Source organism: Pararge aegeria, chromosome 1, assembly GCF_905163445.1.
Source record: "Pararge aegeria chromosome 1, ilParAegt1.1, whole genome shotgun sequence".
NCBI lineage: Eukaryota > Metazoa > Arthropoda > Insecta > Lepidoptera > Nymphalidae > Pararge > Pararge aegeria.
In genome coordinates this window covers 3,966,380-3,993,717 of record NC_053180.1, presented here as the reverse complement: position 1 = coordinate 3,993,717, position 27,338 = coordinate 3,966,380, and the positions used below count along the sequence as shown (strand labels likewise).

The 27,338-nt window shown below is 37.1% G+C and overlaps 1 protein-coding gene across 2 annotated transcripts in view; it reads right to left on the bottom strand.

Moving 5' to 3' along the window:
- The window catches only part of LOC120637328 (NACHT and WD repeat domain-containing protein 2), a 73,252-nt gene that overhangs the window by 14,606 nt on the left and 31,308 nt on the right, over positions 1-27,338 (bottom strand). Inside the window, exons 2-11 of one of the 2 annotated variants that reach the window (XM_039909125.1) lie at positions 13,896-14,062; positions 13,036-13,224; positions 8,738-8,905; positions 7,904-8,054; positions 7,351-7,507; positions 6,132-6,281; positions 5,430-5,611; positions 4,831-4,923; positions 3,088-3,216; positions 688-793 (exon numbers count right to left, since the gene is read on the bottom strand). In XM_039909125.1, the coding sequence (XP_039765059.1) occupies positions 688-793; positions 3,088-3,216; positions 4,831-4,923; positions 5,430-5,611; positions 6,132-6,281; positions 7,351-7,507; positions 7,904-8,054; positions 8,738-8,905; positions 13,036-13,224; positions 13,896-14,062 (1,492 nt within the window). The remainder of the gene's footprint in view (positions 1-687; positions 794-3,087; positions 3,217-4,830; positions 4,924-5,429; positions 5,612-6,131; positions 6,282-7,350; positions 7,508-7,903; positions 8,055-8,737; positions 8,906-13,035; positions 13,225-13,895; positions 14,063-27,338) is intronic. The other variant, XM_039909133.1, reaches the window with a different exon arrangement.

The window sequence follows — 27,338 nt, the reverse complement described above, 5'->3', positions numbered from 1 at the left end:
TCAATTGCCAATGGTTCGCTATCCCTGGATTAGATCAATGCAAGCATTTGCTGAGTTGCGATCTTCTCCTAGCAAGAAAAGTTAGGTTAAATTCACCACGGCTTGAAAACCGATTATTTTTTGGTACTAGATAGAGTAAATTATGTGATAAGCATAAATTAAAGCGATTTTATTTATAAAGTAATTCGCTTTCATAATCATATCAACCCAATACCGACCCACACAATAAGAAGCGATTAAGGCCGTAGTCCACCAAGGTAGCCCAGTGCGGATTGGTGGTGTTAATTCGCTTTAATTTCTAAGTATTTGGTAACGAAAAAAAATTATTATGAGCGTGCGCGATTTCCTTGCGTGAGCAAAGACTGGGTTGATTGACTGCTCTTGTTCGATTTCGTATGTCTCCTATTTGTGGGGCGTATAACAGAAGCGCGCTGGCGTGGATTAAGTCTTAATTATTTTGACCTCGTGTTCATACGACGCAAGAAACCGGTTAGAGTGGTTTGATATAGCGATCCCAAGCAATTTTGTTCGGAAGAAACCGGTTTAACTGAACGTTACGTTACGTTAAGAAGGTTTGCAAGCCTGAATGGAAGAAACGAATATTAACTTGCAAAGCGCAAAAGGTGCCTGTTAGCAAACGTTAAGCTTAGTGATTGTATATATGCATATATGTATGTTTGTGCGTACATTACGTCCCCGGTACACGGTGCCAGTGTGCAGCACGTGTAGTTGGTCCAAGATTGATTTAAGAAGCTGGTGCGAGCTGCTTGACTGCGGCGTCAGTCCTACGAACCTATGGAATAGTTTCTTTTTTAGTACTTATCATTATAAATTCATTGAAATATACAATGTAAAAAACGTTACGCCGGAGCAATTCAAATTAGGGCAACGGAACAAAAGTGGTCGACACATCGGCGGCTGAAGGGCAGGACAGATAAAAAAAACTTTACCAGACATAAATCCATAATTCAAAAAAAAAAACCAAATTCATTAATTAAGTAGGCCTAATTAATAAGCATTTTTGAAACGTCAAGTCAGTCTGTTTGTAGGGACTCTACCACCGCTAGCATACGTAATGAATGGTCAGGAGAAACATATTCAGAGAGCAGTAGGTACAAAGTCTTGATACCTATATACAGGGTCAAAATAAATAATAGAAAGCTTTCACTCTTGTTGTGCCTCTCATTAAAAGTAACAAATTTTATTCTACGATTTTTCAATATTAAGTATTAATTTATTAAAAAAAAACATACTATTTATGCAGGTAATTTTTCCTAATTATGTCGTTCGCTGCAAGAAACAAAGGCTTTAAATCGTCAAGGTTCATCAAATCGCTTATACTTATACCGGTGGTAGAATCACTACAAACAGACAGACTTGACGTTTCAAAAGTGCTTATATTAGGCCTACTTGAAATAAATGAATTTTGAGTTTTTTGAATATAAATCGAGATTTTTTTATCTGCCATTAGTTTTGAGGTGTATATTAGTATTCAATAGACTTGTTTTGCTGCTTCCTTGCGGCTCTCAACGGCCGAATATAATAAATTGCGTAAAATATGATATTTCTAGTTTCTACAGTTTTAAATAGGAATTTTATCACACTTTTTCTCCAGTTAATCTCAGGCCAAAGCTATCCAACTGCGGTGGCAAACCGTAGGACGTAGATTTGCACGGAATCGCAATCGAATTTGATTTGTGAGTTCCTTATGAGTTATCTTACGATTGGAAATTGGCCTTGATTAGATAGATACTTTGTTTTCTGAATAATTTAACTTAAAGCGTGAACTTTAAAATCTAGATATAAATGCAGACTAGTGAGGATGTGTGAAATAATACGTGTTTCTAACCTCGTTCTGCAATATAACCCGTTAGGACTCGTAGTCTATTTTTTCTTACCTGTCTTATAATTTATATCTTTATAATTTATTACTTAATTTTTTTTACACCACTCGCTCGACAATGCTTTATTAAATAGCCTAGTATTAAAATATCAAGTACGTCAATACATACTATAGGCTTAGCGGGTAAGTAATGTTGTACTGGAGTCCCAAGGGGCTTTTATCATTTGAGTTGGAAACAACGCCACGACGTATCTCAATAAAATTTGTTTGTTCTAAAATTGCCATCTCGCTCTAACGTATGATGACATCCCTGTCACTCACTGAAGCCTGTGAAGCGCGAACCGTAGAGTATATAGATTGTCAAAAAAATCCCTCCAAAATTTGATTTCATTGCCTCGCTAGGTGTGAAAATTAGAGTAGCTATTCAACTCAGGGTTAAGCTGCCTTCGTTTTACCCCTAAAATCCTCGCTACACTCAAGATTCTAGATGCTATGCTCTGGCTACGCTCGGGAGTTACACTAGAATTCCTTGTTTGCTTTGGTTTTATCCCGACGCCTGTAACGTAAGACATTACCCATCGTTGAACAATCTACTATTTTATTAGTTTTTAAGAGTAAAGCTTAGTTCGAATTGTTACGAAAATAATAAAGAGATTTAAAAAGAAAATCTCTTGCTATTTGTTTGGTTTTATTTATTTTATCATACTTGTTCTTTTTTAATTTTTAAAACATTCTTTACTAAAAAGTAATAAAAATATTGTTTATATTATAAGACAAGTAAGAAAAAAGGGTTTGAACCGACGAACTTCTACCTTGTTTGAAAGTGCTCCGGATACTATAAACTAGGAGTAGTATCAGAGATTACGTATCTTTGCTGTCAAACTTAGCTTTTGCGTAAAATTTTGTATACAATATATGTATAATTTTTATACAAATTATCTCTAATATTATAATGCGATAGCTACGCTACTTATTAACCCAGAAAAAAAACGGTAGGTAAGTACCCGTGTGATTTGTAAAATACCCGGGCAATGGCAAAAAATGCACCGTAACAAAAGTTACGTTTGACAGCAAACATCGCAAGATTTACGCCTGTCACAAGGATCTAGCGGCCATCTTAAAACTACTAATAACAGGCAAAGTGGTTTATTCAATTTTATTTTTATTTGTAAGGTTTAAACGTGCTGGTATACTAAGTGAGATAACGTAAACAAAGGGTTACCAGTAATAAAAATACCGCTCACCTTAATATGAGGGCGACATCTGGTAACACAGAGGGAGCTAGTGCAGCCGCACGCGCCAATAGCGTGGCTTTGCCGCAACCAGCGCCACCTAGAAGAGCCAATGGCACTGCGCTTTCTCCACGGATATATCTGTACAAGTAAAAGTACGTTGATGTAACTCGGAAGACTAAAACTAGGAAACGCCTTAATCGGATGCCTAGTGATTTAAGTGATTTCTAGAGAAACGAAACGGTTAACGAACTCTCATGTGATATCTAATGACGTAAGGCGTAGTCTAATGTTACACTATCGATTTGGCGGATAATAAAGTTTAGCCCTAACTTAGTATTGAAAGGTCAAGCATGTCAAGACATACTATAAAATGCGAAACAAATGGCTTAGCGGGTAAGTAATGTTGTACTGGAGTCTCTAGAGGCTTTTATGATTTGAATAAGTAACATCTGTTACAGTAATTTTATAAAGTGGGTAAATAATTAAACTTTTGATAACTATAAATTCATACGTTAATAATTATTATGTATAAATAGTTTTCAAGAAACAATTAAAATTATATTTGATTAACAGCCAACGTTCATAACATTGAGTTGGTGGGTATTTCGATATAAATACGACTACATTATCGGTACACTCCAGTCTCCAGTCCTACATGGACTAGAACGATACAACGATACCTCCCGGTGTCTTAGTCGTTTATCACACGACGTATCTTAATAAAATATTCTGTTTGTTCTAATATTGCTATCTCGCTCTAACGTTTAATGGCATCCCTGTCACTCACCGGAGCCTGTGAAGCGCGAACCATAGAGTACAGATTGTAAAAAAAAATCCCTACAAAACTTGAATTCATTGCCTTGCGAGGTGTGATAATTAGAGTTGGTATCATAAAGTTTATGGGACTCGTAAACAGATTTGTATTTGACAAATGAAAAAATATTATTTAGTTATTTTTAATAACCTTAAATTCATACTATAAATCAAAAATATTATAATACAAACTCAAAATACCACACCATGGGCAAGCAACCATAGACAAGTTATGTCATATGAGATACCTTGTCCGTAGAAAATGGGCATACAGTTATAGTATGACACAGGCCGAGGCTTGATCATCAAGTAATTACTGGCCCACTACATACAGGAAACAAGTGATATGTAACCATACTCCGAAAAGTTATGTGTGCATGCCGGGGTTGGAACCTATATTTAGGTCCCCTCGAAAAGAAGGCCTATGCTCTTACCACGAGGCTATTACCGTTCAAGGCTAGACCACGAATAAACACAGACAGATTTCGGAACACCACTCTTTGTATGAAAATTCTAATTGAAATGTTCAACATGCCTTATAAAGCAAGTTCGATTCGCAGGTCGGTCAAAAGCTGTTTCGTATATTAAGTTATTCCGTTTACAAATTCTCAGTACCAGCCCGGAATATATAAAATGCTTTATCCATTTCCATACTTTGTAGGTACATTCTTATAGGGTCGGGTAGTTTATTATAGGGGTCCTAGTTTCTCGATACTGGTCTAGTCTAGCGCCTAGCATGACAATAAATCGTTAATATCCACCAGAACAATTTGGAGCAGCCTGGTGTGGCGTTTTATTTAATACAAAAAACAGAAATGCTATTCAGTTCTTTACACATAAGGATTAACCAACACATAAGGATATAAACATCCTGATAAAAGTAATATAAAGTTTAATTTGATAATATTGAAATAATCGCTATCAAATAATGTAACTCACGTTTTCAGCTCATTTAGTGTGATTTCTCGGTTGGAGGTACATTGAGTCACTTTTTGACAAAATGCGAGATGCTCACTCACTTCATCGAAGAGACTGCAAGGAAATGAACAAGTGTGTGAATAACTTAATAATAAAAGGAAATACGTAAACGTTTTGTTAAAGCAAAATTAAAATGAAAAGTCAAATTCTCATAAACTCTGTGCTTATAGTTCAAATTAAAATATTCAAAATTCATTTATTTCAAGTAGGCCTAATAAATAAGCACTTTTGAAACGTCAAGTCAGTCTGTTTGTCGTGACTCTACCACCGGTTCGGAAGGCAGATTCCACTGAGAAGAGCCGGCAAGAAACTCAGCAGATTAAAGTTTAACAATCTTTAAAACTTTTCTGTTTTGTGAGAGATGAGAGCGGAGTGGCCTGTTTCCAAGCAGCCTTTTCGTTAGGAATTCATCAATCGTGTAGTAACCACGGTTTGTTGAATGTGTTTTAACTTAGGTAAAGGTAGATCTAATATTACCATAGGTATCATGTTATAAAAGCATATACCAATCCCCACAAAGGATTTCTGTACTTGTGGGTATTTAGAATTTAGTTAGTTACCTGGTGGGTATACCACAATATCCAGCGGGTGTTTCTGCTTCGCTAACGAGCGCGTCAAATAGCGCATCTAGTCGATCACCCAGCGCTGCCTTCACTCCGCTGGTGTACTCGTCGTCACTGAACCCGTTGTTCGGACGACCGCGGATGCTGGCGCGGATTATGTTGCGTTCGCTAAGGTTTAGCTGCAAAAATTACCAAAGAGTTCATGATGAGAATTGTTTATCATGTACAATAGTAGAGTTTTCATTGACTTAGGAGTTCCCATTCATTTTTTGGGGTTATAAAGTTTGACGTGCAAAGGACTGTATATAGGCTGTTGTTGATAATGCCTTCTATATACTATTCAATTACGTTGGATTACGTTGGTCACTATAATTGTTGAAGCATTGGCCTAAATGATCTGAAATACCTCTGGAGCCTTAGAAGAATTCGAGTGTGGAATATTTGAACATCGCAGTAACTTGGATCTTATTTTTATTACGTTATAGTTCAAATTTGCCTGCAATTCTTTAGCTCGGGCTTTTGAATGAACGTATGTAAAACAGAAATTAGAAGTAAAGGATTTGCGACTCTGAATTAAGTTCCATTAGGTCCATTTTACTTTGACGATTCAAAGTTTAACACTCGAAAACGACTCCTCGATTGCGAGCTCGCAAATCTTGTATTAAGGGTAGTAAACTTAATTATCGTCGTTCTCGTCACCTTGAGATCCTTCTGCAAGTTGACTAGTCTCCGCTGCAGTTCGCGATTGTGGTCCGCATCAGGGTCGGTGTCCGGCGCAGCGCCCGCCCGGCACACCCACACACAACGACGTGCCGCATCTGAGCTCATCAGGACCGTATGTTGGACTTCCTGTAATATACTCAATATTGGATGTTGACTCGAATGAATGAACAATTTGTTAACAGTTACTTCGAAATTGTTCAAATGCCCCTGCTTGGGGAGTATAGAAAATTAAGCTTTATGAAAATTCATAATTCAAAATACAAGAAAAATCAAGCATTAACTTATTGAAACGTCAAGTATGTCCGTTTGTAGTGACTTCACCACTGTGAAAAATCGAGGTCTGTTTCGGATCAAAAATCGACAACTTCGTTGTTACTAAAGATTATATTGTGAAATTTTGCAAACATGTACTTTAGTGTGCAAGGCTTCTTACGTTATGAATTTTTTTAGAAAATTTATAAATAAAAATAAATTTTTTAAATCAATTTCTACTACCTAAATAAATTTTTTGAGAAACTGTAAACATTATATCTAAAAGTTGAATATAAACATTCTTTGTCTATCAATCCAAAATTATCAGATAACCGCCGAAACACTAAGTGGTAATGGTGTTGAGCGTGTATATTTAATAGGACGATCAGTGTATTGTCTTGACAATTTTATGGCTTAGCAATGCGTAACATTTAAGAAACGAGTGACTGTTACTGTCCGTGTTGGTTTATACGTAGTGAATCGCCTGGAATGATAAGGGTTATCAACGTCATCCTCAGACTTTTACTGGTCCAACAGCATGGCTAGGATAGGCAGGGGACCAAATAATCATCCCCTGGTTATAGACAATGGAGACTATTTACATGTCCCTTCCTTGTACAGCAACAGAGAGTAAAAGAAGTTTACTCCGTAAAATAGGATATCTGCAGCTTTTTTGGTAAGAAATCATACTGTGGCTCGGTGCAATGTTCGACGCGAATATAGGTAACAAAGCTATGAAGAAACAGCCAAATAAATATTTAACGTATCTTATTTTTTTCGTCAATAAATAATAATAAAAGTTTTACTTCAATCGCGCGTAAAGGTTACACGCACACACTTTTTTTGAGTACTATTTCCACCCGTGCAAAAATACTCGTAAGTTTTAAAAAAATTTATGCCTAGCAAAGGTTATTTTCTTTCCTTGCCCCCGAGTAGGTTATACCTGTTCTAATACAGTCGTGAGGTAGGCGTCACAGGCTTCCTGGGGCAAGGTCCGCACGAGGACACTCAACGTGCGTGCCATTTCCCGTCGCCAGCGAGCCGGCGCGCCTCGCACTAACCTGTAGCATGGTGGTGTAGTGCCATTATCTAGATTGTACCTGCGGACAAAACATAAGTGTTTTAGAATATTATGCGGAATTACTGAGAATTTTTTTTTAATTGTATGGTCTCGTTTCTATTGATAAAGTAATTGCGGAAATTGGATTCTAACATTTCGTTAATCGAGCGAACAGGACCAAGTTCTGTATTTAAATGGTTTCAGGAAATCTTATTTGTGAAAGAAATAAGAAGCATTTTTTTCAGTGTACAAATAAAGTGTGAAATGTGAATGTGAATAAAAAAAAAATAAAGAAATTGTAAATAAAAAACTCTGAATGGAGAAAGCAGTATCAAGTCATGTTAATAATAATAAATATTTCCTTAAGCAAATATTATACTCGATAATGTCCAATTTCTAATGAAACTATGATCTGCAATGAGTAGGTATTGTATACCATTTATTAAGCAAGCTCTTGTCATTCTCGTCTTCAGCAGCTTCGAGCGCCGCCTTGAAGTCAGCACATTCTAGCGTGTGAGGTAACAGCGGCGTCCCGAGGTTTGAGTTGAGGAACAATACTGGTACTACGGCACCTAGTTCCGACTGACCTGGAAAACGATTTGGAGGTTATTAGTACAAGTTATTTTCCTTTAAAGATGAACTAGGTCTAGGATAGGTCTCGGATAGGTTCACATCCTAAGAGTCCAGCTTAGGATGTGAACCTATCCGAGACTTAAAACCCATTTGGAATTAACAATGTTTTTCTTGCTGTCAGTTTGGCAACAAATGTGTTTTAGTTCAAGGCCGTAAGAAAACTTACTAAGCTGAAACCAAGATTACCAATGTCTGGCTACATAAGCTTCAAATCACGGCATAAACATGGGAAAAATTCATATGCATACATTTACAACCTCCCAAAATGATGACAAACCATATTGCGTGCCCTGCGAAGTGTAACTCTATTAAAAAGCGATGTTTTTCCCATCGTCATCAAGCAGGTGTCCGTCAAAAAGTGGTCAAATTCCGTACTATTGTCTAAAAGAACCACCAATATCTATAAGAAGAGAAGATATTTTTTTTGTGTTTTTACTTTTAATTATTGAAATGTGACTTGTTATTAAAATTGATAAAACGATTAACGACAAATTTTTGCACGCAAATCTTAGCAGGATAAGTGACACTCATAAAAATTAATTAACACCTATGTAAACAAGTGCATGTGCCATATTCAAGCAAAATAAAAATTGATTGAAAGATCGATTGAATGATTGATTGATTGAGATTTACTTACGTGCCAGCTCAGCGATGCATAGCACCGGAAACCTATGGTCGCGTTGCTGTTCCAGTGGCGAGCGCCAGTGCAAGTCGGCCACGTGAACCCTCCAGCCGCGCTTCCTAGCTCGAGACCGCAACCTTGCCGCTACCCCGCAGTGCAAGGCGCCCTTCTCCGCACAGCAGTCTGTTGATAAAGATAATAATTATAAGCGCTGAAATAGTATATTGCTCTACATGGCGGTAATGTTATAAAAGACGATGAAAATGTGAGATGGTGATACCAAAAATTAAAACACCCGGCTTAGTTTGTGTATCATAAGTGTTCTCTATGGGCCTACTTGAATAAAGATATTTTTGACTTTGACGTTATATTATGATGTCGGGATAAGGACTGTGCGAAATTTATTTATTTACTAGCTGTTGCCCGTGACTTCGTTTGCATTTGATTTTTTTTGATGTGGCGTTCAATGAAGTTGTAGTTCCAAAAAAAATTAAAAGTATTCAGTATCGCTAAGCCTTAAATGAGGGGTTTGCTGCCGTCCGCTGAGGAGTTCTGTCCCCTATCTCCAACCACATTCATGAGATCTACACAAAGTTTGGGCAAAATTAAACACATATTATAACCTCTATAGTACAAAAATAATTATTTAAATCGGATATAATTTGTCGGAGTTATGGTGCAAAATCGTCAAACACTTTCATACCCTCTCCCAAAGGAACCGAGCTTAACGTCGGTATAAAAAGTATCATATATTACTTCTAACATTTCCAAGAATATGTGTACAAAGTTTCATGAGGATCGGTTTGGTAGTTTTTGCGTGAAAGCGTAACAAACAAACTTACATTGACATTTATAATATTAAGTAGGGTTTAAGAGCATTAACAATTTCTTTTGTTGTAATATTTGCCCACCTAATGCTAGGTGTAAAACTATCGTCTATATACAGAGCAACAATTCACAGGGCTTGTAATAAATATACTACGACAATACACACATCGCCACCTAGCCCCAAAGTAAGCGTAGCTTGTGTTATGGGTACTAAGATGACTGATGAATATTTTTATGAATTATATATACATAAATACTTAGAAAATACATATAAACACCCAGACACTGCAAAACACTTATGCTTATCACACAAACATTTTCCAGTTGTGGGAATCGAACCCACGGCCTTTGACTCAGAAAGCAGGGTCGCTGCCCACTGCGCCAGTCGGTCGTCAATAGCCTCATGTGTCTTTAGTTACACCGGCAACCACGCCCTTCAGACCGGAACACAGCATTGCAAAATGAGCTGAGCGGCAGAAATAAGAATGGCGACGGTACTTTCCCGGAAGAAAATTGCAATAATGTAACATTATGGCATTTTTTTTTAAAGATCTCCAATTTTTTTCGACATTAATAATTTAATTATTTATTTATTTAAGGGACAATCAACAGGTTACAACAACAACTCTTAAAAACTAAACAAAAATTTAAAAACATATAAATGTAATATTGTAGACCCACTTAAAGACTGCCACTACTTGCGAATACAAAACTATATTGTCAGTTAGAAGGAGAAAAAACGATTTAGAGAGACATTAGAGTACTTATAAGCTGTAAGATCAATCAGGCTGTGACATTAGTATATTGTGCAACTAGTGCGACAAGTTGTCGATTGCCCACGAAAGCGAAGTTGAACGCACGAGAGAAGCGAGTGCGGTCATTCGCTTGAGTGGGTAATCGATGTCGCACTTGTTGCACATACTATTTTGTATTACTCATGCGGTGAAAGTAGTACGCTCGCTCTTGTGGTTGAAAAAGAACCGTTTGCCCATTTTAAAATTTGAGTGCGACAAGTTTTCTTGTCGCACTTAAACAATATTTTAAAATGGGCAAACGGTTCTTTTTCAACCGCAACAGCGAGCGTCAAGATACTACTTTACCCGCATGAGTGATACAAAAACTTGTTACTTCCTGATAGAGTAGTTTTCTTTCAGCGAAGATAAATAATGGTAAAAAACCAGTCCACAGTCCACCAGTATTACCAGTCCACCAGTATTTCGGAGCCTATTTGTACCTAACAAACAAAAAAAAACATTCCTCTTTGTAAAATTAGAATAGATGTTTTATTATTTGGAAATTACAGTTTTACACGAAATACCTTGACGTTCTTGAAATTAGGATTTAAAGACACAACAACCCAAGACATAACAATCCTGCTAAGCTTCATGAGTATTATACTCGTCGTACTTTATCTTTATAAACGAAAAGTGGATATAAACAACCGCCTTTATCGAAATAGACGTAATTTAGTGACATCTACATATACATATCGTTTGCGAAAGGTGCAGAAGTCATTTGTGGCTTTTATATTATTATTCACAAGGTAATTTGGACCTGCATAAGTTAAAACAATGTGTTAAAATACATTTAATAAATCGTGGTTACTATACGTTTGATGAATTTATTAACGACAAGGCTGCATGGAAGCAGGATCCGCTCTCATCTCTCACAAGATATAAAATTTATTACATATATTTTTTCATTGTAAACTGTAAAATAATGTCAAATATTGAAAAAGAGCAATCTCTTCTCATTGGAATCTGCCTTCCTTACAGACTGACTTGACATTTCAAAAGTGCTTATAAACTTGAAATTATTTAGAACTTTAGAATTTTTCGTTAACAGGTATTGTAATATGGCATTGTAGAGTGAGTAGTGTAAAAAATTATGTTTTTAAGATCAGCCAACTAACCATCAATATAAAGTACCTATCCAATAAATCAATCATTATCACTGTAGTACGTGCGAAGATAAAAGCTACATTATTGCTGATAACATCAAACATAATCAACAGCTCGACCTGAAGTATTTTTATCTTCAGATTTGTGTACATCTGGCGTAGCAGTGCATTCTTAACTCAGTTGCGATTTTATTAAAATCACCTTTAGATTAGGCCTAATCTGTCCATTAGATTAGGCAACCTGACGGACGGAAAAAATACAGATTTTCAGATTTTATTCAGATTTGTGTACATCTGGCGTAGCAGTGCATTCTTAAATCAGTTGCGATTTTATTAAAATCACCTTTAAATAGACAGGTTAGGCAACCTGACGGACGGAAAAAATACAGATTTTCTATCTAGCAATTCAAAATATTAGCTTTCCGAATCTGGGCGGTGGGTGGCTGTGGGTTCCATTTCCACAACTGTAAAAATTTCTGTATATTTAGTATTTCTATAGTATAGTATAGTATTAAATAAGTATTTCTATATTTAATTTATTTATTTTTATTTATTTATTTTTATTAGGACTACCAACAAAATAACATGTATTATAGTTATGAATAAAGCTAGCCTTAGGTTACTAATGACACATAATTTCACTTATAGGTAGTCACAGCATGCACTGGTTAGTATGTACGATAACCCAATTTCATACGAGCATTATTAAAAGAAAGCTTCATAAGTGCCTGTGATAGGCCTGCATGAATAAATAAATTTCGAATTAGAAATAGTAACTTACATTACCAATGTTAATATTTAAGGAACTTAGAAAACCAAGTTGGGGTACCTAATCATCAGATTACGAGTCACCTTCTAGCGAAGTGCCAAACGTTTTAATAATTTTGGTTTTCCTAATGTATCATGTATCATATAATAAAATTATTTATGTTCATTATTCATAAAAATATTCATCCGTTATTTTAGTATTCATAACACAAGCTAGGCTAACTTTGGGGCTAGATGGCGCTGTCAACCGACAGACGTACCGCTACGAGATCTAGTGTTCCGGTGCGATGTCGCGTAGAAACCGATTAGGGATATGACTACCATACTCCCTAACAGGTTATCCCGCTACCATCTTAGACTGCATCATCACTTACCAGCAGGTGAGATTGCAGTAAAGTGTTAACTTGTAGAGCTAATTTAAACATCTACGCTTCAAATTGATATGCTTCTTGCGCGCCCCGTGAACTGTTGCTCTGTTTATCTGTCTATAGGCGATGGTTTTTACATTTACTCATCATCTTGGTATTTCAATTATCACTATTTAAAATTACCTTGTACTGTAATATAAGATAGATAGATAGATAAATTCTTTATTGCACACAATTAAGGGATGAGGATAATATGAATTGAAAACATAAATATAAGAAGAATAAAAATTCGCAAAGGCGGTCTTATCGCTTCAAGCGATCTCCTCCAGACAACCCTTAATGAAAGAAGAGAATGATTATGGAAACGGGATAGTGCAATTTTAAAAATATAAATATAAATGATAAGATAAGAAAGAAAGCAAGAAATAAGTTTGCAAATAATTGCTCACCCTGTGAATCCGCAGCGCAGACGTAAATGACCATCGCCCGTCGTCTTCTAATCCGCTGGCCCGTTATCCTGCCGAGCAGATAGGAACGGTGCTCTTCCGGCAGCTCAGCCACATTGGCAGGTATCGGCGGACCCACCACATCTTCGCGTGGAGACGCGCAAGCTACCGGCGACGATAAGGAGATGGAGTCTGAAATTTAACGAAGATGCATTTGAGGAACATTTTAAGTCCGAGATTTATAAAAACCTGTCCTTGGAAACTCATACGCAGTGTATATTACGACAAAACTACACTGTTCGGGGAAACAGAAACTTGCCAGGCCAAAGTAAACCTACGAGTATACGTTATTTGAAACTCAAGAAAGATCGCAATATTAACAAAAGAAATCCATTGAAGCATTATTCGGTCATGCTGTCATTTCATCAGTTTATCTTTTGGATTGAGCGGAGTTTAGACAAAAAATTCTTTATATATTGGATAGAAGCAGGCGTTAATTCCCGGAATTCCATGATATGTTATGAAAATTAAGCTTAATTTGCTATACTCCGCGAAAAGCAGGAGAAACTGTATGGAGTTATTTATAATTTCTTCAATCCTTATACTTATATACCAAGCGGCATATTATATAGATCTTCGGCAATGTACCCTCTACGCACGTTTCGCTCGAAAACGTTACGCACGTAACTTAATTTTATTTTTTTCAATTTTCTTTATACATTTCTTCTTTATTAACTTTTGTGGTATATAGAGTTGTCACCACCTTCCTATTCTCTTTGGTGTCATACGAGGCGACTAAGAGAATATAAAAATAAACTTGATTGGATGATTGGTTGATCGATTGGTTGATCGATCGAATTTACCTGATACGCTAGACCCAACTGGCGGTCGTGGACCCTTCAGCTGCGGCTTCTTGTCCTTGAACGAGGGCACCGACTCCAGCAACTCTTGCGGCGGCTGCTCTGCGCTCGCATCGATTGATGGCTTGGTGACCCGGTAGGAAGGTGACCTGCGGGCGCAACAATTGGGTCTACGCTAAGTTAAAACGCCATTTTCAACCTTAATACTAGACACTAGAACTGTATTTAGAGTGAAGACTTGGTCATATGTGAGCACAAGAAGTTGATACACCCGTGCAACTAACTCTAACGCCATCTTCTAGTCATTTGCGTTTACGGCTAGGTGATGACTGCAGGTATAACAACTAGGTCTACGCTAAGTTAAAACGCCATTTTTAACCTTAATACTAGAGACTAGAACTGTATTTAGAGTGAAGACTTGGTCATATGTGAGCACAAGAAGTTGATACGCCCATGCAACCAACTCTAACGCTACCTTCTTATCATTTGCGTTTACGGCTAGGTGTCGGTATGACTGACGACTGTACGCGCAACAATTGGGTCTACGCTAAAACGCCTATTTCAACTTTAACACTAAAGCCTAGAGCTGTATTTAGAGTACAGAATTGGTCAATTGTGAACACAGAAATTGGATAAACCATAGCTCCATCCGCTTGTCGTTCGTGCTTAAGGCTTTGTTTACGTTTATGATCGAGAAAACAGTTCAAGCCATTTTGATTTTTGCGAGACACACACGAATGGATGGATGGATCGGGTTGTATGGATTGGATTTTTATATATTTAGTTACAATATGATGTTGGTAAATAATAAGTTTTAAATTATTTCTGCCTATGTTTTTCACCTCTACGCTGTTTCTACAGAACTTCTACGGCGTAGCATCGCGTTAATCAAATTAAAATGTTTTTATGCCCTTATTTGTATTAACAAATAATTATATTATTATTATTTTGACGGCCGATTGGCGCAGTGGGCGTTTTGGGTCCAAGGCCGTGGGTTCGATTTCCACAACTGGAAAAATGTCTGTAAGATGTACATGAAATATTTTCAGTGTCTAGGTGATTATATGTATATTATAAGTATTTATGTATATTAATTAAAACAATATACATCATGGGATGCAAGTGCAAGAGGCGATTTCCTTGAGTAACTTTTCTTTTACTATACTGTGGTTGCCTCGTTGATCCAGTGAGCCAATTTGTGTTTGTATTATCATATTTTTCATTTTTCTTACGAATTTCAGGTTCTTAAAAAAATCGATATAGGTGTTTGTAGAAAGTTCCAAAACCAGCGCCTCAATCGCCTGATGTACTCTGTCGACCGCGTTGGGGGCCGATCTACGCTGCGTTTACCGGTGCAGGGTCTTAATTCCAGCACCTTAAAACCCCAACGTCCATCGGTTTTCAGAGTTGGGAAACTATGTGCCCCGTCCATTGCCACTTCAGCTTAGCGACTCGCTGAGCTATCTCGGTAACTCTAGTTCTTCCACGGATCTTCTAATATCTGATTTGATCACATAAAGATACTCCTAGTGTAGCCCTCTCCATTGCCCGCTAAGTGACTCTAGGCCTTCTTTTGAGGCGTAAAGTAAGCGACCCCTTAAACAATACGACCCGCCGAATCGGTGTTGGAACTTTAGACGGCGCCCAACGTCGTTAGGCGCCACATAAGAGAGATAATCTCCTGAATTATTAGGCATCCGATTAAGGTCATAGAAAAAGGTTCCTAGGTTCAGCGAAAAATGCCATAAGGTACGTAAACTAAGAATTGCTAAAATCAGAACAAACATTAATTCCTAACTCAGCCTAACTAAGCCATAAATTAACAGACGTATAGCCACAGTGTAGTGCATACAGCGTGAACAAATACACAGAGTAAACGCTCCACGGCACAGGCGTGGCCGGAGGAGGGGCGCTGACGTCACTGTGACGTCAACCGCGTAGCGCTCGCCTCGACCCAGATACCGAGCCAGGGTTGCCACCGGCGGGATTCATTAAACGTCCTTCGTTTGCAGGCGTACGAATACATATTCGATACCGTTTAACCCGTCAAGCGTTCAAGAACATCTACTGCCCGTTTTCACAAACGGCGAACAAGGTAATGCCTAAATAAGTAACGCCAACGCCTTGAGTAAGAGGCATTTGATTCGACGCCTAGTTTCAGTGAAAAAGGGTTTAAAGGTTTCAAACCGTTTGTCTATCAAAAAATTGCCATTCTTTTGTCCCACATGCCACATTCTTTTGTGGTGGGATACTTTTGTCTTGTGGGTGGCTTTGGCCGTGGCTTGTTACCACCCTACTGACAAATACATGCCGCTAAGCGATTTGACGTTCCGGTGCGATGTCGCGTAGCAACCGCTTAGGGGTACGACTACCATAATCTCTAGCAGTTTAGCCCGCTACCATCTTAGACTGCATCATCACTTACCACCAGGTGAGATTGCAATCAAGGGCTAACTTGTAGTGAAATTAAAAATAACAGCTGGGGATAGGTATACTTTATCTTAGGAGGGTGGGATCAAAAGACCCTTCCGCTTTTCCAAAGCGGATTTGCGAGCTTTCACGATTAAGTCGTTAGCAAAAACTGATATGGATAAATTTGTCTAAGTTCAACATCATCAACCAATTCACTCGGCATCGTACCGAAACTCTTAGTCTCGGTACCCATGTGCCCGAATTACTAACTTATCCAACAAGCTACCAACTCCTCATGCTCTTACAAAACGCATAATTTGATAGCGAAAGTTGTAAAATCATCCCATATTTTGTATGTAGAAACAGGTGAACGCCGCTTAGCAACTGTTGGGAAATTATGAAAATTAGGCTTAATTTCCATAATAAATCATGGAATTCCGCAAAGTAGCGCCTGCTTCTATCCAATACTGCTGGGATAGTTGATGAATCGAACTGGTGACTACAGGTATTTCAAAGAATTAATAGTTAATTTAATTAAATTATTTTTAACCGGAATTACTTCAATGTTGTGTATACCTATAAGTGATAACTGTACTCGGACAATAAACTATAATGTAAAATGATTAATGATAATACAAAATTCAAAATTCAAATTCAAAATAAATAAATAAATAAATTGTTCCCCTATTGCCACTGCCAGTTTATAGAGCCTCCTACTTATAAGCACAAAACGTTCAACACTGAGCCAGAAAGGTCGACAATAAACGTCAACTCATCTCTTAGTTTCCTCTCTTAATTTATTTTTTAATATACTAATAATATACTACGACAATACACACAACGCCATCTAGCCCCAAAGTAAGCGTAGCTTGTGTTATGGGTACTAAGATAGCTGATGAATATTTTTTTTTATGAATGAAATACACATAAATACTTATAATATACAGATAAACACCCAGACACTGAAAAACATTCATGTTCATCACACAAATATTTTCCAGTTGTGGGAATCGAACTCGAACACTAGGCCGTTAATTAAAATTTATATCCATAATATTGAATTACATGCATATGAGGCTTGAGTGGTGATAGCTCATTGGGTAGAAGCTCGACTTCACTTTCGGGAAGCCGAGTTCGAATCCCAGCACGCACCTCTAACTTTTCTCCACCATGGTGGCACAGTGCGGATTGGTGGACCTCACTCACCTTCGAGAACATTATGGGGAACTCCAGGTATGCAGGTTTCCTTAAGATGTTTTCCTTCACCGTTGAAGCAAGTGATATTTTAATTGCTTAAAACGCACATAACTTAGTTATGTAAAAGTTAGAGGTGCGCTCTGGGATTCAAACTCGATCCCCCGAAAGTGAAGTCGTAGTCCTACCCACTGGGCTATCACCACTACAATATATAATACTAGCTGTTGCCCGCGACTTCGTCTCCGTTTGATTGTGTTTAGTTGTAGATCTAAAAAAATTTAATGTATTCAGTATCGCTAAGACTTAAATGAGGGGTTTGCTGCCGTTCACTGAGGAGTTCTATCCTCTATCTCCAACCACATTCAGATCCACACAAAGTTTGGGCAAAATTAAACACATATTATAACCTCTATAGTACAAAAATAATTATTTCAATCGGTTATAATTTGTCGAAGTTATGGTGTAAAATCGTCAAACATTTTCATCCTCCTCCCAAAGGAACCGAGCTTAATGTCGGGATAAAAAGTATCCTATATTACTTCTAACAATTCCAAGAATATGTTATATAAGTTTCATGAGGATCGGTTAGGTACTTTTTGCGTGAAAGCGTAACAAACAAACTTACATTGGCATTTATAATATTAAGTAGGGATAGGGATTTGGATAGGGATTTCAATATAAATAATATATCGACGGTAGATAAATTCAAACAAAAACCCAGTTTCAAAGTCAATATTATCGTTCATCTTTCGCAAGTTATATTAAATTTATCTGAGCTAAACTTTATCTACCTTTTCAATGAACAGGGAATAGGTACCTACTAAAGCATCTACGTATTCCTTTCTACTTTATTTCGTTCTGTTTATCTTTAATACATTAGAGACAAGGTAATTTGAGAGGAAAAAGCGGTGATAGCTTAGCGGTTTGGACTTGATGAAATCTTCATCATCTCTATATTGTTCTCAAACGCGTGGGAATTCCAATGGTGTAGTAGTTGGGAATTCGCGGGAAACAAGGCACAGCTAGGTTTTTAGAAATTAAATGTCACTTTACACTTAGACGGTGGGGGCAAACCTCGTGAGAAACACCCTGCCCGAAATTTCTCCACAATGCTTTTAAATTTGGGGGAATTCTATTAATACGTTCTTGAAGCGTTCTAGAGCATTGGGAAGGAGCTCGACTTTAATTTCCGGGGACCGAGTGCGAATCCCATAACTGTTCTAAGTTATATGCGTTTTAAGTCTTGGAGAGAGAGTTTTAAGTCGTGGAGAGCACTAATCCGCACTGGGCCAGCGTGGTGGACTACGGTCTTAACCCTTTCTTATAATGATAAAAATATTAATGTGTATTGCCAGTAATTTGGCAAGCAATGTTACAAAATAGTTATTACCTAACCTAACCCAACTAATTGATGTCAAAAGAATATAATAATAACGCTTCCAGGCCACCTCGTCAATGGTAGGTGCGGCTGCTAACAGTGCCAAGCAGGCCAAGAGGCGTAAATATAAAAACCTGGATAGCAGCTTCATTTTTGTGCCTTTTGGAGTAGAGACTTTGGGACCGTGGGGTCCTGAGGCAAGAGCCCTTTTCAAACAATTATCGAAAAGGGTTATCGAGTCTTCCGGTGATCCTAGAGCGGGCAGTTACCTTGGCCAACGAATTAGTTTGGCCATCCAAAGGGGCAATACTGCCAGCATCTTAGGAACTGTGCCCCGCTGCGGTGGTTTCGAGGACGTTTTAGATTTTATTTAGTTTTAAATAGTTTATTTTACGTTATATTTGTTAAATATACCATTGCCCTTCTTCTCGTCAAAAAAAAAAAAATAACGCTTAGATTAATAAATTGTCACATTAATTAATAGCTACTAAAATCTTATTTTAAAATATAACATTTAAACTATTAGGCACATTGGATATAGGCAGGCTGATCATAAATTAAAAAAAAAAAACTATTGGTTGTCTGTAAATGCGGCTTACTGGTGATAGTTGAACGTGACAACGTCGTAAGAAAATACTGATGGAATGGTTGCATTTTTCAAAAGCAAATTTTAATTTTATTTGTTTGATAGATATTATCGTTGCTATAAACAATTGACACCACATTCACTTTTCACTGCACTTCATCCTTGCCGAAAACATGTAAATGTATTATTGTATAGAAGCTGTCCACGCGGTCGCATCGCTCACTCAAGTAGGAGAGAGATAGATGTCGAACGCGGAGGCCGACTGTGCCTCTTTGTCGCTCGTTCCGCGCTCTCGCTTGCACTTCAAGCCTTGAATGGAACGCCTCAGAGCGAGGTAACGCCGCATACGTCATCTTTTTTCGTGCGTGCAGCCAGCTCCATCGAATTATAAGACGTTGTCACGTCAAAAATTAATATCTCTAAATTGCAAATAGTCATTTATGCTGTAAAATGTTTTATTGCTTATTGTGGGAGGAGACCCGTGCTCTGTAGTGGGCCGGTAATGAGTTGATGCGATGGTGATGATGATGTTCTTGGCCAGCGTGGTGGACGACGGCTTAAACTCTCGTCATTTGAGACAAGACCCGTGCCGTGTTGTGGGCAGGTATTCAAATTTAATTTCATGTTAAAGCATATCAACTTAATAAATGACGATGCATCGTGATTATTTATTTTGATAATGTTATTCTTCAAAATAATTGTTTTATAAATATAACCTAAAATAAACTATTTAAAACTAAATAAAATCTAAAACGTCCACGAAACCACCGCAGCGGGGCACAGTTCCTTAGATGCTGGCAGCATTGCCCCTTTGGATGGCCAAACTAATTCGTTGGCCAAACTGCCCGCTCTAGGATCACCGATTTCATGTTAAAGTGGATAAAAAAGTAATATTCCATGCTCAAAGCTAATATTTGCCTTAGGCGGACTTTTGTATAAAATATATCGAAAGTACTCTCAAGCTAACATAGTACCTACATATACTTACTTAGATAAATTTTCATTGCTTACATAATTTCCTTTGATCTTTTGCTTATATTAAGTTCATCGAATTTTTCTGTGCTTATTAAGTTATAATTTATTATTACAAGACTCTCTCTCTTGGTTTAATAATAAAACTTTTTAGAGTTCCGCATCACTTAAAATAGATACAGAACCCTGATAGAATGATAAATAAGTAAGTATACGACTACGACAATACACACATCGCTATCTAGCTCCAAAGTAAGCGTAGCTTGAGTTATACGTACTAAGATGAATATTTTTATGAATAATGTAATAAATAAATTAATAAATATACTACGACAATACACACATCGCCATCTAGCCCCAAAGTAAGCGTAGCTTGTGTTATGGGTACTAAGATGATTGATGAATATTTTAATGAATATAATACACATAAATACTTATAATATACAGATAAACACCCAGACACTGAAAAACAATCAAGTTCCTTACACAAACATTTTCCAGTTGTGGGAATCGAACCCACGGCCTAGGACTTAGAAAGCAGGGTCGCTGCCCACTGCGCCAGTCGACCGTCAAAATATTATACTTATATTATATAGGTAAAACATATCGCTATTAAGCGATAAGGCCGCCTCTTGTATTCTACTTCTTTCTTCGTGTTGATGTTGTATACAAATTCAAAGTTAAATAAACACGCTGCAAAGTCTCAAACATGTCTCCAGTTGTAGGAATCGGATCTTGGACTTAGAAAGCAGGGTCGCAGCCCACTGCGCCATCAAGAATCACCAAGAATCCTTTACCTTCCCGATTCTTTCGGTCTCAATCAACATCATCATATCAACTAATTACCGGCCATCTGCTGGCCACGTGTCTCCTCCACAATGAGTCCACTACGCTGGCCCAGTGCGTGAAAATGTTTGTGTGATGAACATGAATGGTTTTCAGTGTCTGGGTGTTTATCTGTATATTATAAGTATTTATGTGTATTATATTCATATAAAAATATTCATCAGCTATCTCAGTACCCATAACACAAGCTACGCTTACTTTGGGGTTAGATGGCGATTTGTGTATTGTCGTAGTATATTTATTATTTATTATTAATATTATCTTCATGCATGTATTATTTAGTTATATTAACTAATATTTAAAGCTGAAAAGTTTGTTTGTTGGATTAAACAAGAAACTACTACTTTGGATTTGGAATTTAATAATCATTACCGTTTATTATATACAACTGGAATATTACTTCACAGGCTTTAGAGGTACATTATGTACTGTCTCTGAGACTTATCTGTGAAACCTAAACGCTAATAGTTTCTGAGTAAACCACCATACTTTTTAATGAAAGAAATGAGATACATTACTAACATCGAATGCAAAATTAAAATCAAGTGACTGTCTTCATTTTATTAGGTATGCGTCGCGTAGCGTAGGTACTATGCACGTGTCGGTCTTTTATCTTCAATAGGGCTGTCATAAGTAAACACTTAGAATGTTATGAAATCGTTTGTATGGAATAATAAATATACTTCTTTTGATTTAATATTTTTTCAGGTTGATTCATTATGAATTATAAGGATAAGTATGTATCCTTCAATATTATTTCGTAATTCTGTTACACGTTGTATAATGTATATATTACTTACGGCAACCGAGCGAAAAGTAATCAGATATGTTAAAAATGAATACCCACGATACGGACTTGCCTATTGTGAGTGCCAACGGTAATTATGTTTATATTAAAAAAAAAATTTTTATTTATTTTATTTTATTTAACTCTTTATTTGTACACCACAATGAAGTTAGGAAAATAAAAAAACAAAAGAAACACAAAGACAGAAGTAGAATACAAAAGGCGGCCCTATCGCTAAGTAGCGATCTCTGCCAGGCAACCTTTGGATTAGGACAAGATGAGAGAGAGCGGACAGGTGGTGTAAAATTATTATAAACGTACATTCAAATAGCTAAATACAAATACATAAACAAAATTGCACAAATAAGAATTTAATTGGTATTAAAGGTTTTTTTTTTCATTTTTATTTATCAAGGTCGGTTATCCCTGTACGTATGGTCTCTACGTCTTGAGAGACGGTTCAATCACTGTCTAAGCGAAGTGTCGCTTATTTTTTTTTTTATTTAACTCTTTATTTGTACACCACTATGAAGTTAGGAAAAAAAAATACAATAGAAATACAAAGACAGAAGAAGAATACAAAAGGCGGCCCTATCGCTAAGTAGCGATCTCTGCCAGGCAACCTTTGGATTAGGACAAGATGAGAGAGAGCGGACAGGTGGTGTAAAATTAGTATAAACGTACATTCAAATAGCTAAATACAAATACATAAACAAAATTGCACAAATAAGAATTTAATTGGTATTAAAGGTTTTTTTTTTCATTTTTATTTATCAAGGTCGGTTATCCCTGTACGTATGGTCTCTACGTCTTGAGAGACGGTTCAATCACTGTCTAAGCGAAGTGTCGCTTATTTTTTTTTTATTTAACTCTTTATTTGTACACCACTATGAAGTTAGGAAAAAAAAATACAATAGAAATACAAAGACAGAAGAAGAATACAAAAGGCGGCCTTATCGCTTAGTAGCGATCTCTGCGAGGCAACCTTTGGATTGGGACTTAGACAGTGTTTCGTTGTGTGTTAGATGTAGCGATACAAAGAAGTGTATTTGATAGAAGCCGATGCGCGAGAGACATTTAAGGCCGCAAATATTGCAGCTGAGCCCTTCGGCGCAATCTGAAATACCCGAGGTAAGCCTTCGTATCCTTTTTCGAACAATAACACCAAGCCAAGCTTCGTCACAGATACGGCATCCCACATTAACTCTTGCACCATTCATCTCTTCCTTCCGCAAGCCTCTCCGAATATCTACGGTCGATGTTGAATTCGGTCTTGCCTCCTTGGAGTAGTCTTTAAACCTTAAGCGAGGTCGCCCCACTGGCCTTTTAGCATGCGCCACCTCACCAAGGTTGGTTATAAGCCATAATATAATGCACGCTACAAACCAAGCTTATGGCCCACCCGATGGTAAGTGGAATTCATCGCCTATAAATAGAGCAAGACTTCGCAAAGAATGCAAGTCTAAGTCAAAGTCAAAGCCAAATATTTCTTTATTCAAATAGGCACATAGATGGCACTTTTGATGCGTAAATTACATGTAAAATATGACATAGGAGTGAGTTGATGGCGATCCAAGCGCGAGGGTTCCAAACGCGCCCTGGTCTAAGAAGAAGCCCACAACAAACTTAGCTGGTTGTTATTTTTTTTTTGCTATCACCATCTCACATTGTCCTTTAAAACCTATTAAAGAAGCAACCTGGTTAGAGCAATAATTTACACCCAAGCATTTTTATCGTTGACGTAGTCCTTAATACTATAATAGGACTTTTCTATAAGCTTACGTTTAATACAAACTTTGAACTTTTTCAGAGACATCTCCAATATATCAACTGGTAATTTATTGTATACAATTTCCTTTAAATGAATTACTTATTTTATGTAGTAGCAGTATATTGCACTGCAAGTTTATTTTTGCTTCTAATGTTCAAATTATTGCAGTCACATTTTCTCTTAAACTTAGATATATTTTTGTGAACATACATTAAATTTTCAAACATGTTTTTTTTTTTTTTTTATACTACTACTATACACACACCGCCATCTAGCCCCAAAGTAAGCTTCAGCTTGTGTTATGGGAACTAAGATGACTGATGAATATTTTTATGAGTAATATATATAAATACTTAGAATATGCATATAAACACCCAGACACTGGAAAATACTCACGCTCATCACATAAACATTTCCAGTAGTGGGAATCGATACCCACGGCCTTGGGCTCAGAAAGCAGGAACGCTGCAAACTGCGCCAATCGGCCGTCAAATTATTGGCTAAAAACTGTTATTATCAACTTATCAAGGAACCAGTCCCAAAAAAGCCCTGTGTCCATCAACTTGAGGCGTTGGTGTTGAGTCTTCTGTGCCTGTTACTACAGCGGCAACCATCCGGAAAACGGCAATGATGTTCGGGCGGCACTAATAGCATGGCGGCTGTTATTCTTCGAACGAGCTCTGTTACAAAAAGCTCCACAACGATTGCTTGTACAATATGAACAGAAAGGATTGCTTGTTTATTCGAAAACTGCCACTCGATCTGCCATCCAATTATTTTTGCGTAATTGACAAAAAATGTATTCCGTTCGCAACTAAAGCATGCATTAATTAGTTTTTTTGAATTCAACAATAAAATATCATGTTTATCTTTGGTAGATAAAAATATTTTGCTTTTTTATGATCGCTAAAACTCTAAAAGTTTAGATGAACACGTTAATCTCAGGAACTACTGGTTCGAATAGGAAAAGAGAAATTATATTACGCTTCGACTAATAGGTACTGACAGAATACCAGCGTTGTGGGTACATTGGTATCCGGAACATTAAGCTGAGTCAGAACCTTTTTATTGGCACGACACATCATAGACTAAAGCTATTAATAATTAAGTACAAAATTTTTAAGTTACTCCGTATGTAAGTCTGTTTGTGTTGTTCTGGTAAATAATCAAATTCTATTCTATTCTATTCTAATAGGAGCGGATCATAAATTAAAAAAAATAAACGTGTGTGTAGTTATGTACACGCGCTAGACGTTATACTTCTTTGGCGTAACAAGATAAAAATCTTTTGAAAATTTTTATATTTCGCCTTATTCTACGTTTGTAGAAAAAAAGACACTAACAATAGAAAAAAATATTGTTTGAATTATTGAAAGTGAACTGTCAAACCTTTTTTACAAAAATTAAAATGTTGTCTATAAGCTACCTTAATGGTGTCGGTTTTTCGTGAATGTGTGCACGCGCATCTTAAAAATTAACTTTCACCATTTTTCCATAACGCGCCTGAAGAAGGTTGCGAAAATGGGAAAAGGAAATCCTTCTGAGAGCTTCCGATGCGTGCGACGCGTAAACGGTTAAAGATATACCAAAATATCATGGAACAGAAATCCTCTTTAAAAGTTCTAAGAAAAGTCCGGGACTATATAAATTTTTTATTTTTTTTTTAATATTAATAATAGACGAACTAAGCAGATGACCCCCCTGATGGTAAGTGGAAACCGTCACCTATAAAAAGAGCAACAGTTCGCAGCGCATGCAAGGAACACGTTCCGCAATGTTCCGCTTAGAGTCCATCAACCGAGGGCATAGTTGTTAAACCTCATGTACATGCAATAACACCGGCACCCACGCCCTTCATACTGGAAAGCAGCATTATAACAATGCTGCTTAGCGGCAGAAATAAGCATGGTGGTAGAACTTCAAATTCTCTGTTACTTCTAAAATCTATCTGTTAAGGTTTATTCGTAGGCGGACAAAATCGCGGGAGACTGCTAGTATGTATACAGGGTATGCACAGCGTATGCGCTAAGCGGCCGAATAAAAAAAACTCCAGTGTGAGTTATAGAAGACTTAAAGTCCTACCCTAAACCCTGCAGCCTTTATAATTGGTACTGGAGATTTTCTCCATTTTATATCATCTTTCCGCTTAGCTTAGTGCCCGGTTCTGCTAATGATACATAATATATATATATGAACATCAAACCAGTGCAGTAGTTCAGTCGAATACAAGTAAGAAACAAACAAACAGACACTCTTTCGCATTTGAGTGCATATGGATCTAGGAGAATAAAAATCATCATTCGTATCAACCGAGTGTGCTCAGGTCAAGAGAGACCCTGACCGCGCGTTACGCCGCAGGTTAAAAATAACAGCGCAGATGATAAACATATTGTGTCACCAAATGCTTGGGTAAGGCGGGCGCTACCTGCGATACTGCGCTATAGCGATACACTATCCTCACGAATATTGTACATGACGACTTGTTTTTTGGCGTAGAGTTAGTTGGAAGGACGGAGGGTAACAAATACTCTAGGATAAGAAATAGTCTTAACGCGGATGAAGAACGCAACAGCTTTTACTTTTTTAAAGGACGCCGCAATGTAAAAACAATTGAACTAGTGACAGTTAATGAAACAAACTGTATTCTGCAGCCAAATAGTTCCATTTTCAAATGTACGAAGTAGTTATTTTTTAAATATCGTTAATCAGTGGCGGTAGTACCATAAAACCGAAAAGTCCGACTTGCGTTACAATAAATCCCCTTAAATAATTAATACTTGATAATGAGGAAATAAACACGATGTATTAACTCTGACTCAATAGTGTATGCACAATGAGTATACAAACACTGCGGCTGGAGGTGTGGCAGCAACCGGCCACGCGTTAATTCCAGTTCCAGAAACTTTAAGTGCGTCCCACGTATAACATTGTCAAATGAACGTCATATCAACCTCTGCACATAGGTCCTTTAAATTTCCCTGTCTTGTCCAGCGCTTTCCTGCGATTAATCCTGCTTTTATCCAACTAGTGCTGAGTCTCTCGGCTTAACTCTGCTACCAAAAGATACTCAGGAAATGTTGTCTTTACAACGGCAAACGCAAATAATGACAGGAAGATGTACAATCAATGTGTGCTGAAAATGCCTTCATAGCGAAAGTTTGAAGGATTTATGTATAAAATCTATAATTATAATAAAACCATAACTGAAAGATTTCTGTACATTTAATATTTTTTGATAAGTTTGACCGCGGGATGCTGTATATACATACTGAGTCCAAAACAGATTTTTATTTAATTTTCGTCTGTCTGTCTGACTGTGTGTCCGGGCATCATGTGACAACTACTGAACGGTAATAAATAAAATTTGATATAGTGGTAGCTGATATTCCGGGTCAATATATAGGCTACTTTTTATCTCGATAAACAATAAGCTGCTCCCGGGAAATGAGATGACAATTTTTATCAATTTTACTTTATAGCTCCGTTAAATTTGAACC